At 33.8% G+C, this 13,862-nt stretch overlaps 1 protein-coding gene across 1 annotated transcript in view; it reads right to left on the reverse strand.

Moving 5' to 3' along the window:
• LOC149786075 (cation-independent mannose-6-phosphate receptor-like) overlaps positions 1-13,862 on the reverse strand; it is a 185,168-nt gene that overhangs the window by 129,527 nt on the left and 41,779 nt on the right. The window contains exons 6-9 of the mRNA XM_089976368.1: positions 13,043-13,238; positions 9,594-9,700; positions 5,114-5,278; positions 2,369-2,509 (exon numbers count right to left, since the gene is read on the reverse strand). Coding sequence (XP_089832494.1) covers positions 2,369-2,509; positions 5,114-5,278; positions 9,594-9,700; positions 13,043-13,238 — 609 coding nt within the window. The remainder of the gene's footprint in view (positions 1-2,368; positions 2,510-5,113; positions 5,279-9,593; positions 9,701-13,042; positions 13,239-13,862) is intronic.

The following is a 13,862-nucleotide window of genomic DNA, read 5'->3' on the forward strand; positions in this document are numbered from 1 at the left end:
TGGAGGTGGGGGAGTGGGGAAAGGCAAAGGCCCATAACCCCTTCCAACTCATTAACAGTGCATCCACTGTGCTAGATTCTGGGTCTGGGACCGGTTAGACAAAGGTGGACCATTTACGGTTCCACCTTATCACAAAAGAAATGATTACTGGATGATACAAAGTGTACTAATCTGATGAAGAAACTGGTGAATGAAGGGACCATTCCATATGAATAACCTGACCGTTTCTGGGAAGAATGTCACCAAGGCCATTGAGTCTGCTGGAAAAGTGTCTAATTTGTATATTGATCCGAAGTTGGCAGTACCAATGATGAAACAGCCAAACCAGCATGCACATGTGCCCCACCACCACCACCATTTGAGGAGGTGCATGTGTATGATTTAGATTTTTAATGTAGCTTTAACAATTTCAGTCAATAACTATGATGTCTGCAGTGTGGCAGTTTACAGAGATGTCAAGCAATTGGAATCATGCCACAGACATGGGGCATCATGTTCCGCCCAGTCATTATATCCTTAAACCAGGTTGACCAGTCCTAACACTAACCTCTTAATGCTGAGCACCAAACGAGGCATCTGCTAGTGCCTTTTTTTTATAAATCTTTGGTATGACTCAGCTGGGGATCAAATCAGTGACCTCCATGAGAGGAAGCGCTCTAACCACCAAAGGCTACTGGAGCAGTCCCTTTGAGTAGACAAGTCACCACTGTGTAGTTGTACAACATAATCGGGACTGACTTCCTGCAGAATGTCATCTGATGTAGTGAAGACAATGTTATGTTCAACTAAAAAGTGAACTTGAACCCTAATGACCGCGAGTTATTTTCAGAAAATTTTCCCAACCCCATGGAGGTCGATGGCATTTTGAATGATGTCCCATCTCCATGTAAGCATTGTTTTTTTGTTTGTTTTTTATAAACTTTACATGGTGGTGCCCTAAGCAATACTCATATGGTCATGACATGATGTCCAAAAAATGTAACTGTTGCCTTGCTTGCTTTTTTTCCCAAGAATTTGAATATTCCATTTTGAACTTCTGTGTAACAATTTTAAAAAATTCTAAGCGGATGATTGTCCCTTTTGCCTTTAACATGTTTTTGTTTAGATAATGCAAGCAAAAGAATGATTCTGCAAATGCTCTGAATGAAAAGCATGGAAAGATTAAAACATCGGAGGTATCTCCAATAAAGTTTTTCTGATTCCCTGACCAACTCCACGTAACCTAATATGAAAATTCAAATCAGCATCAAACATGGTCAAGCCAATATCCAGATTCAAGTGCAACAATCATATTTTCTTATACTGCAAATTCCATAATTTAGAGGTAATTCAGAGTAGACTAACCAGATATAAAATCTGTTTTGATGAAACCCCATGCTGATCAAGCTTTGTGCTTATGAGGAGCAGCAAAAAGATTTTAAAGATGGTTCCCATGGCAACCATACTGGATGCCATATTGACACCATTTTTATCTAGGACCAATTAGATATCATAACGAGTTTTTCAGTAAAAGCCCTATGTCAAAATGACCATCAGTGCAGCAGTTACAATATAACTTTCAAGATCACCACTGTATCTGTATACACCACTGTATACTGGCTGTCCAAGTGGAACCATTTTCAATTATGTGCATTCATAGTTTTGGGGCAACTGTCTAATTAGTTTATTAGTAGTCATAACAAGCTAGTACTAATGGACAGAAGGAAAATGCACAATAGCCCATCCCAAAAACTCCTTTTATGACCAGCAGAGCTATTAATGCAGCAGCAAAGTGATTTGTCAATATGCATCATGTGATGACCATAATATTCAGTTTCATGGCAATCCATATACATCTGCAGCGTAGTTGTGCTAGCAAGATTGTCTGCCTTATGATATGTATACCTCTGACTGATTCTGGCACTCATCCATGATCATAAAGACATTCCATTTCTTTTTTTAGGTCTCCTTATTGAATAATCAACATAACAAAGTACATGCAGATAGATTGACAGTTCAATTGATAGACCGATACATAGATAATGTAACCTGGGTAGTGAGCTATAGAGATAGATGGTAAAGGTGACACATTATTGTTAATTATGTACTTTAGTGGATGATATCTATGATGGGTTACACTTTTCACACATGGGCATGTTTTATATATGAAATGAAAATCACAGAATTATAACAAGCATATAATTTTAACAATCTATAATAAAAAAATCAGCTTCTATATGGACATTACCTCACTGGTTCAAATGATAGTTGTATTACAAATGAGTAAAATCACACAAATTTGTACTGTAATTAGGCTGAATTAAGAAAATTCCAGACAATAAATCTAAAAGATCATATATTTAATCCACCATATCTGATTTATATTTACCTTTGTAACAAATGGAACTATCTGGGTGACACTGTACAGCCTGGCCCTCCAACAAGAGATCATTACAAATGTTGATGAAGTAGGATCCAGTCTTGTCTGAATCACCTTGGTCTACCTCATGCATTGCCTCCCAATTACCACCTGCAGGTGACAAAATGAAGTAACCTTCATGGCAAAATGCAAGTAAATCAAGACAGGTCAGTTATTGGTGAAATATAACTTACAAACATATCCAAAACCTATGAAATATCAGCAAATTTGTAATGAAGGAAAAAGAAAATACATAATGAAAAAATATGTATAGACTAGACAAAGACTAATTCATGTTTTCTTTCCAAATGAAGGATACTAATATTTCAGAACAAAGAATGAAATAATTGGACATTTTTACAATGGATTTACAAATCGTTTTAAAACACAGGTCATAATTCTACCTACTGATCCGAGTTTTTTATATACTGATCACCTGTAAAGTTCTAATGAAAATAATGCATGAGGGATTAATTTTATTCTTAATATTAAAGGTTGTAAATGGCACTATAAATATTAGATACATTGAGTTTAAAACACAAGTACAGTGCGACCTCGCCATAATGCACACCGCAATAACGCGAATTTGGATATAACGTGGTCATGGCATGGCTCCTGAAATTTCATATATTCATTCACACATGAAAAAATATATTTTTGTTCAAAATACATGAAATAGTGTATCAAAAATTTGTTATTTTGGGGAAGAGATCATGTATGAATTTGAATATAATACAATCATTGAGTGGTTCCTGAAATTTTAAATACATGTAATTGAATTTTCCTCATACCGGGAAAAATATTTTTTTTTTAAAAGTATGTGAAATAATATATAAAAATGTATCACCATTTTGGAGAAGAGATCATGTATGAATTCGAATATAATACGTATGTGGCGTGGTTCCTAAAATTTTAAATACATGTATGTGTATTTTTCTCGTCCTGGAAAAAATTAATTTTTTAAGTATGAGAAATAGTGTAAAATGTTTATTATCATTTTGGGGAAGAGTTTGATTGTGGCATAGCTTGTAAAATTTAACAATTTCACCAGGTTCTTGAAGTGTTATACCAAAATAAACATTATCAGAAATGTTATTTATTACTGATCCATGAGTAATGCCTGTAAGTTGTCTTTGTGATTGTCTTCAATTAGTTCTGCAAACAATCGTTGCTCAAACAACAGCCAACATCTATTTCTTCTTTAACTGCATACACAATCAAGCAGCAGACAATGCGGTAGTTGATAAAAGATTCTCACAATTTAATAAACATTAAAAAAAAACAAAGCCGCCAACATGTTCGCTGGTCTTGGAGGTGTCAGTTGACCCAATCAGTTGATCAATAAATAATGTCCACTATATTAGCTGGAAATTGAAAGGGTATGAAATTCTACATGCATTCAGCTTAAAATAATAATAAAAAAGTGACTCGTGACCATTGCAGGCCTACTGCACTTAGTTCTCGGGTTTTACATATGTATGGTGTTTGCTTATGAACTCGTTATTAATTTCCTATTTTTTATACAAATATTTTACCATTACGGAAAAGTAAGTTCACATATGCAAGTCGTTCTCTGCGCTTTGCGCAAGGATTAGTATAGTAGTTTTCACACATTTCTTTCTATATTCACAAAATCTGAAGTAAAACTTATATGCACGCTGAATGCATGTGTTGATTGTTAATTATTCTTGCTGTAGTTGTTCAAATGAATAAGCGTACAAGCATTAATTATTGGAAATTTACAATGGATAAATGTACACGAAAATGCATGTGAGAAAATTTTAGCAGTATGAAATTTGTACAGACACCCTTCATAGACCCTGGAATGTAATGAACTGTACACGTGCTTCGTCTTTCTTAACCTAATTTTGCTGTTAATTTTTCCCATTGAATTCAGATGCATAATGATCTGTAACAAAATTATTGAATAGTTTAAATATGTATACAATTTTTGCAATGGAATTACATGTTTTATGGATTAACTGCAAGCCCCAACGGCACAAGATCAGACGGCAAGTAAACAGTGTTAATACTCTGTTCATGCTATATATTAGACGTTGAATTCAGATACAATGATCTGGGACAAAACTATTAAATATTGTAAATCTGTGTGCAATTTTTCAATGGAATTACATGCATTATGAATGAACTGCATGAGACGACGGCACTACAGTAAACGGTGTTGATACCCTATTCTGCATATACATCAGACATGAATACACATGTCTGTGCCAACGACTTGTTCTCTGGAAAAAGTAAAATACTGTAAAACCCTGCATTAAAGCGACCCCGCTATTAACACGATCCTATTTTTTGGACCCCAATTATCAAATTATAGCAGGGATCCAATGTACATAATATAAACATAAACTAAGAATCAAAATATTATATGTTGAATGCTCATACAATATCTCTTCATCCTATTTAAGTACATTACTTGTGAATAGTATACTGTGCTTTTTTATTACAGTGAAACTCCTCTTCACTAGCCATAACTGCTGATGTTAGGTGAGCATTGTGGAAGGTTCGACAGTATGTGGCATGCTACACAATATGTATTACTACAATGTACACTGCATGGTCCCTTCCTTTCATATATATTGTATTATCATTTATAAAAAAAAACTGGCAGCCGTCAATATTGTTCTTCTAGAGTCAAATGTGATTTTCTCACCTCCAATAAAGATCAATGACAAATAAATTTTTTATAATTACCAGTTCGTCTGACAAGGTCTGACAGGTCAAATCTCTTGTTCTTGTAATCCACTCGACACTCTCCAAGTACAGGGTGCTCCAAACAAGCATACTTGGTCCCCCAGTCAAACATGTAGGTACAGTCATCTTCGTCACTGAATTCTGGCTGACCCCGACCATTATTTACTAAAGTACAGAGAAAACACATATTGCTCTGTAAATGCATTTGATGTGTTTTAAATGTGCATTATGTCAATAACAATGAGCTTCATTATTATGGAATAAGAAATTACTTCAGCTTCTCAACAGAGATGCTTGGTCTGGGCCAAAAAAATGCAGAATCTGGACTATCAAACATAGTGGGTCTCGACTACCAAAAATTCTGGGTCTGAGCTACCATTTGTTCAATTCAAATGTATATAAGAACTTTATCTAAAAAATAAATTAAAAACACAGAAGCTCCTTCCATGGTGAGCCACAGTAATCCACAGATTTTTTTTATTGCATCTTCTGCCACCAGCCCTGACCCAGGGTTTCTAACCCAAAATCCATTACGTATATTTTGAATCCTCATGCTGTTACTCCATATTTAAATGTTTGGCAAAATAAAATTCAGCCATGTCATTGCAATTATTTTATATTTGACCTTGGATTTTCCCCAGAAATTACGTACGAGTGGTGAAATCTCTACACTTCTTGCATATGAAGATCACATGGGCAACCTATTTACATCATATGCTCACTTATAGGTCTGATCCAAATACAAGCTGCACTGACTCAGATCTGCCAGTACCATATGCGATGGCAGATCTAGGTCTAAGCAGTTTGTTAGAACCAATCAGTAGAACAAATAGCACAAACCCTGATATGCACTCACATAATGCACCAGCTGATTCTAGTTTTTATTTGAAGCCAGACCCAAATTATATGCTAGCATATACAGGACATAGCAGAGATGTGTATCATAATACCTTTTCACTGTACTGGTACATCAATAGTTTCCATCAGTATGGAATATACAAAAATTCCTGAGTAATCTTGTTACAGATTTAATAATATTAGCAGCTTATTTTCATTTTTAATGACACAATAACTCAGAAAATTAATAAAATTATGTTACAAAACAGTTGCATTGTCACATTTAGTTTTCAATGTTACAAGTATAATTATATTTACGCTCCTTTAATCACAAATCTGACACAAGTCAAGTGTGCCAACATACTGGCCAAACATAATGTTGTGAAAAGATATTTGGGGTAAAATCTAACTTTTAGACAAATTTTGGATTGAAACATAGAAAACAAAAAACTCATTTTTAAATAGTCACTTACTAGCATATCTTAATGTGTTAAGTACATGTATTCTTTGTAAGATGGTAACCACCCTAAGATTTTCAGGACAGCACTTGTTTTCTGTGTGAAATTTACATAACATTTCAAAACCACTGAATATTTTTTCAATTGTATGTTTACTGGTCCTCTCTGACATATATCTAGCCTGGGTGTTGACATCATGCTCAAAGTTTCCCAGCCTATTATATTAATAGGGTGGTTAGGAAATTGTAGGCTTCAGTGCCAACACTTCCTATTTTTATAAACAACTTCACAAAGACACAGTGATCCCATTCAAGAGTGCTCTCAAAACTCACTTATTTCGACTGCAAGAACAAACTTAAAGACCTAATAATGTTTCCTACCTTATATATTCTCAGCATGTTTTTTATGTTTTCTAATTTCATGGTGTTTGTTTTTGTAATCATATCATTATATTTGTTTTTTATCTTATAAGTGATGTCTAATGTTGTAAAGCGCTTAGAGCTTCTAAAGATTAGGCGCTATACAAAGTCTTCATTATTATTATTATATGTCAGCACAATGTCTTATTTTAAGAGGGTGTCAGCAATAGTGCAAGTTTAAGCATTGCACTTACGTGACAGTTTTTAGATTACAACTTACAAAACAATTAACATACACAAAGCAAATTTATCTACTTTTTTTGAGCTGAGAATTTTAATTTTTTTAATTCAAGATAATTATTTCCTTCAAATAATACAATGGATATGATATGGTGTTATTTTTTTCTGTAAATCAGAGCAAGAATTGTTCCAGCTACTGATAGATGGAAATTTTAAGGAAACAAATTGTTGGTCTCTAATAAAATTACAATATAAGGTGGTACATATCATGGTATGTTCAGTAATACATCAGTACAAAATTCTCTTGACCCAGCTCTGGTACCAAGTTTGGTTAAATCCACCCAGCACTTTGGAATGAGATGGAATTGCAGACAGATCGACAGAAAATATACAGAAAGATTAAAGGTCCTTCAAATAACTCATAATCCCCAGAAAAAGTGTTTTGATAAACAATACTTCTCACAGATGAATGATTAAAATTACTCAAAACTAGTGCTGAAACAATGAGTGGTTCTTGCTAGTGAAACAAACTGTCACAAACAAAATAAATCAACCCTACATATACTCAGCTCAGGTACAACTGCAAACAAAATAGACCCTGAATGACTATCACATAATGCACCAGCAAATCATGGTCTATGTTGTTCTATTCATTATTCCTTTAAAAAAACTAGATAGACCAAGATCTGTCAGTGCACTATATGGCAGAATTTGGGTCTATGAAGTTTTCAGTTGGATCTGACTTGTATATGAGTATATATGGTAGCTGTCTAGATGTTTTTATAATTAAAACTCACCCCACCCCATCTAGATACTGTCAAACGGAGCACACACTTTCTGAAATACATGCCTTAAAGAATTCTTACTCACTACTGATCTGCAAGAACAAAACAACTATGTCATATTTTGAAATTCAAAGAAAAACTGTCTAACTGGGAAATGTGCACCCATGTTGACACTCATGCAAGGTTGGGCTGCTCATAAGCAACATAAAAGAATTACATAATTTCTATCTATATAACTCCAGCTATCTAAATAGATCAAAATACAACTGCATGAGAGTTTTCCCTGTTCAGCTTAATAAGGTTGTTGATCATCTCCTTTTGTCTATACCTTGAGAGGAACCCTGCTTCTAATCCTGCTGTTAGACTGAAATGCTCTTCTTGGAGTAAATTATATGTATACTTAATAGTGTTACACCTGGGAATTTCTTAGAGAGAGGATGGGAGGGAAAAGTGGCACTTTTAGGAAAAAGAGACACTTTCTGTAATGGAAAAGGCACTTCTTAAAACAAAGGTCATTTTCTGTGATACAAGGACTTGATGCCAATAATACCAATAAGAATTTTTTTATTTAAATTTGAGTCAAAACAGACAAGAGTACTTTCGTGTTTATTCTATATTTAATACTTTTTTCAGTCATAGATTACAAAAAAGGAAACCAATCTTTTTCTAGTAAAATATGTTTCTTCGAGAATTATACCAAATCATAATACTTTAGGAGAACTACTACCACCTTGCAAATCCAGCCCTCCTAGATAACATTTTTAGCTAAAGCTTCCTAGGGACTCAGCATCACATTCAATACCCTTACCCATTGGCTAGAGTTCTTCAGTTAGTAAGGAGCACTCATCATTAACTTCCAAGAGGGAAAGATGATATATCAACATAGGCATTTTCATCCTCAATAAAGTAGGGTATCTGTCCTACATATCGGACTAAAACCACAGGTGGATGAAAATTTTTTTTGCTTCCTTTGGTGGCACTCTACAGTTCCATATTTTGCATAGGGTTAGAGTTTAAAGAAAAAGAATTTCCCAGGCTTTCCTCATTGGTTATTCTGGCTATTTAAAAAAGACCTTGTATATCTTAGGTATAGTTCAAAGAAGCTTTAATTACCTGTATTTTGGTCTATGATGATTGATGGGTGTAATATGGGTTTACAGTATAGAGCTTGGCCTTACTCCAGATATGCACCTTTCAAAAAGGTGATAGCTCCACTTGGTCATTTTCACTTTCTGAACTTTAAAGGTAAATTGTATAAAAAAAAGCTGATAACTTTTTTTTTACATTTTATATTATTGGTAATTCATTCATTGCACTTTCAGAAGCTGGTATAGTCTAGTCTGGCAAAATTCATTTTCCCTATTTTAATAGCTTCTATGGATAGTGTACTTTAGACTAATTCAGGCTGATTTTTTGAGCATGAGGGAGCAGTCATTTTAGTTAGCAGTGTGCTTGGATCATGTACAATTTCCAAAAGTACAATATTAAAAGAAATGTCATCCATAATACATTAAAGTAGCATAGAGGTATGCCAACATTCTCTCCACTGTGCCTGTTTTAAATGCAAACAACTTTACCTTTCATATGTCACTCTCTCAAAAGTACATAATAACAGGTGAGTGCCCCCTTTAACTAAAAGTGTTACATGGGAGGGTTGGATGTGCGAGGTAGTAGTAGTTATAAGGTATTATGATTATGGAAACATATTTAATGAAGAAATGCATTTTTGGTAGTAGCAAGTTTAATTTTTTTTAGATTTTTAGATTGCAATCTATTAAGAACGGCCAAAACACTAACTTACTTGCAGTCTTGTTGCAGTAGAAATTAATTAATGTGGTTCTCTGCATGTGATTATGATTGCAAAGATCTCCTCCCATATATTCCAAGGTCAGTTTTCCATCTGCATATCTGAAATTCAGAGAGAGCAGGTATTTTAATCAACACAATGATTCAAATACACACCTGTGTATCTATGTACCATTTTTTACTCATTAAAATACACACCTGTGTATATATGTACCATTTTTTAATAATTAAAATACAAACATGTGTACCTATGTACCATTTTTTAATAATTAAAACATGGACCTGTGTAACTATGTACAATATTTTAATAATTAAAATATGGAGTTGTGCATCTATGTACCATTTTTAATAATTATAATAAGGACCTGTGCATCTGTGTAATATTTTTTAATAATTAAAATATGGACCTGTATAAGTTTGTACCACTTTTTTAATTTAACAGGAAATCATTATCCTACAGGCTCTAAAAACACTGACAATTATTTAAAAGAATAAAAAAGTGAAAAATAAATAGTAACAATTATTCAAGAGTAAACAATTGAAATAAAAATTGTCGAAAATATTCATGAGTCAAAAACTGAAATTGATATAGTGACAATTAATCACAAGTCAAAAACAAATTGAAATAGTCACAAATATTCAAAATTAGTCAAAAATGCATTAAATTATAAAGTAATAAAAAAATTGTTTGTAAAAGACAGATGCCCCCTTTGAAGACAAAAAAGTCAAAGTCCAGAATGCCCTAAGTTCCCAATACATATAAAAATGGCTCAAAATTCTAACATGTGATCTAAATAAGCAAAACAATAATGTATTCCAGACCTTATTTGCTCAGGCTGCTCAGATCAAATAGTTTCTATATAATGGTACTAAAAAGAATTCATCAAAGAGTCAGTCCAATGGTCATACAAAAAACATTCAGAAAAATTATTTAAACTGTCCATAAATTTAATCAGCTTATGTACATATTAACAGAAAACATAGCTATTCAATTAACTTTTTTAGACCAAGTAGCTTTGCATAACAAGGCTGATTCAGAAAAAGCAGAAGTAGAAAACTGTTATGAAAAATCTATGAACAAGTCAAATACCATAAAATTCTTATCAGATCATCAATATATAGGCAAAATTAAGCATACCAAATTTAATTTTTCTTTGTCCATGGGTTGTTGTTAAATCTTGCTAAAAAGCTTCCTGAGATGGATGTATATAGAAATATACAGGATTAAATCAAGATCCCCTATTGGATTGTCAAAGTATATTGTGAATTCTCTAAACTGAAAAGTGGTTGGAATGACATGAAAGTTCAATCGGGTTATCTCAGAGATAGAGAGACCTAATCAAGATGCCACTACTGGATTGTCAAAGTATATTGTAAATTCTCTAAACTGAAAAGTGGTTGTAATGACATGAAAGTTCAATCGGGTCATCTCAGAGATAGAGAGACCTAATCAAGATGCCAGGCAGTACGCAATAATCCTCAAACTCATCTTTAAGTGCTTCATGATCCAGGTGTGGTGCAACTCAAAAACAAAAGTGTTGTTACTTGTAAAAAAAAATGTATGTGCAAGTTATTCTGAAAAACAAATTTTCAAGGTGTAATATTAAACTTTTTGGATTTATCATGGTCTCATTATTACATATTTATATTTTTCCCCCATAAACCCTTAGTCCTACAATGAAAAATCTCGACCTGATATTTATATTTTGAGTGTCCAGGTCTTACTGCCCAATAACAGTGCTGTGTAGCATGTTCCGATGCCGATTAACACTGGAATGATAAGTCAAATTTTTTAAAAAATCTCACACATTTGGCATCCCATATCGGTGCTTTTCTACAAATTAAACTTATAACGTCTTAGTCAGACTTTACTTACACTGATGTTTCTTTCCTAATAAATTAAAATTCCCAAACAAGCAAATGGACATGTTTTCAAGTTCCACTGGTTTACATTTCAGATGGCTGGAATGCGATGGAAGCCGGGAATACCAAAATCAGTTAAAAGGATCATAAGAATTTTGAACGAAATGAAGCTATCTAAACACTTTCTTCAATATTAATATTTTTTATTCGTTTCACTAAATTAAGATACTTCAACTTACCCTTATTTCGGCATAAAAATTTATGTCCAAAATCCCGATACTAACAAGAAGAAATTTGTACAGTTTTTTTAAAAATGCAAATTTTTCTAAGAAAAAGCATACAAAATGATTGCATGGCCGTACACTGATGAAAATTAAAAACAAAAACATACAAATTAAGTTGACAGGTATGATGGTACATGACACACTATCTGGTCATGATACCACTCACTCATCACTCAACACGCCTCATACAGCACATAAGGCTTCAAGGAGAGAGTGTCACTACTGATAGTCTACAGTCCTACATGTGATGGTGTTCCTTGTCAGGCCACATTGCAGTTATGATATATATTTAGGCAAAGTTTCTTTCAAATTTCTCCAACCATTACAAAATTATGATCTCGACAAGCAAACATTAACAAACAGGCAGGTAAACAACATCATTTCATAATATATCACAATACACTTATTAAAAAAGTTTGAATTTTTTAAATTGCAACAAATGTTGACTTCCTATTGATCTAGCACTCCAATAACGACCTTAACCTTTGGACCTGCACATTACTTTTCAACGGTCATAACTTCCCCAGTTGCTTGCATGCACTTTCTGCTGACAATCCATGGTTATAAAAGTGAGTTATAGCCAAAAAATAAAACTTTAAACAAAAGTTAATGCCAGATTGAAGGAAGGTTTGATGGATGGGCAGAAATGCAGATAGAAGGTGGATGACCAATAGAGTACTCTCTCACTACAAGGTCCTTTATTACTGAGATTCCAATTATAATGCAAAAATGGTTTTGGATCCCATTCAACTGAGTAGTTGTACAATTTATACGTATCATGTAGTTCATTATAAGGTGATCCAAGTATAAGGTGATATACTCCATGGCTCTCATATAGGGCTGTAATGAGGAAGTACTGTATCTATTATAAGGCAGTCTCAATTTAAAGGAGTATAATACATGGATCTTGTGGAGGGCTGTATTGAGGAAGTACTGTATCTATTATAAGGCAGTCTCAATTTAAAGGGGTATAATACATGGATCTTGTGGAGGGCTGTAATGAGGAAGTACTGTATCTATTATAAGGCAGTCTCAATTTAAAGGGGTATAATACATGGATCTTGTGGAGGGCTGTATTGAGGAAGTACTGTATCTATCTTTTACAAGGCAGTCTCACTATACGGTGGTATAAAACATGGCTCTCACAGAGGGCTGTAATTAATTACTGTATCTATTATAAGGCAGTCTCACTATAAGATCATATACTCCATGGCTTCCATGCAAAGTATTATGAATAAGTACAACATGTTTTGCTTTTCACAAACAATAGTTGAGATGAAACAAAAACACTGCATACTTTAGAGTCTGGTGATCTGTCAGTCCCATCTTTTTCCCAAAGTCGGAGTCTCCTTTTTTTTTCTGGCATGCAGCCACTGTATCCATGTTGGTATTATTTGGGCATTGGATGCCAAGTCCACCACACACATTCAGGAAATAGATGTAAGTCTCATTGTGTGAGTTTGTAAATTCGACTCTGTATGGTGTATCTGATGCTGAGAACAGAAAAAAGGAATTAACTATGACTATACAACAGTTCAGCATGCTACTTGCAGTGAGTGGCATGCTGTATTATTTCATTAGTTTCATTAATTTAATATCAAACACATATTTGAGTTATTTAATTTTACAGACTCTGCATTTTTCAGTGACAGTGCCAGATAAGACTGCTAAGTATTGTTTCACTAAGTGCTATATGAGCTGTATGACACTGGCAGATCAGATTGCTTGGTATTGTGCCACAAAGTCCTATTTGATTTAGGTGACACTATCATATAAGACTACTTGGTATCATGTCACATAGTGCAATCTAATCTTGTGATAGTGACAGATATGATTGCTAAGTATTGTGTCACAAAGTACTATATGATCGTGTGACAGTCAGAAAAGATGGCTAGATAGTGTCACAAAGTGCTATCTGATCATGTGCCACTGTCACATAAGAGTGCTAGGTATTGTGTCACAAAGTGCTATCTAATCTGTGTGACAAATGTCACATTAGATTGCTTGGTATTGTTTCACTAAGTGCTATCTGATCTGTGCAATACTAACAGACCAGATTGCTTGGTAATGTGTCACAATGTGCTATTTGATCAACTGACAGTGACAGATAAATTTAC

Source organism: Sinohyriopsis cumingii, chromosome 12 (genome assembly GCF_028554795.1).
Source record: "Sinohyriopsis cumingii isolate HCF-2022 chromosome 12, ASM2855479v2, whole genome shotgun sequence".
NCBI classification, from domain to species: domain Eukaryota; kingdom Metazoa; phylum Mollusca; class Bivalvia; order Unionida; family Unionidae; genus Sinohyriopsis; species Sinohyriopsis cumingii.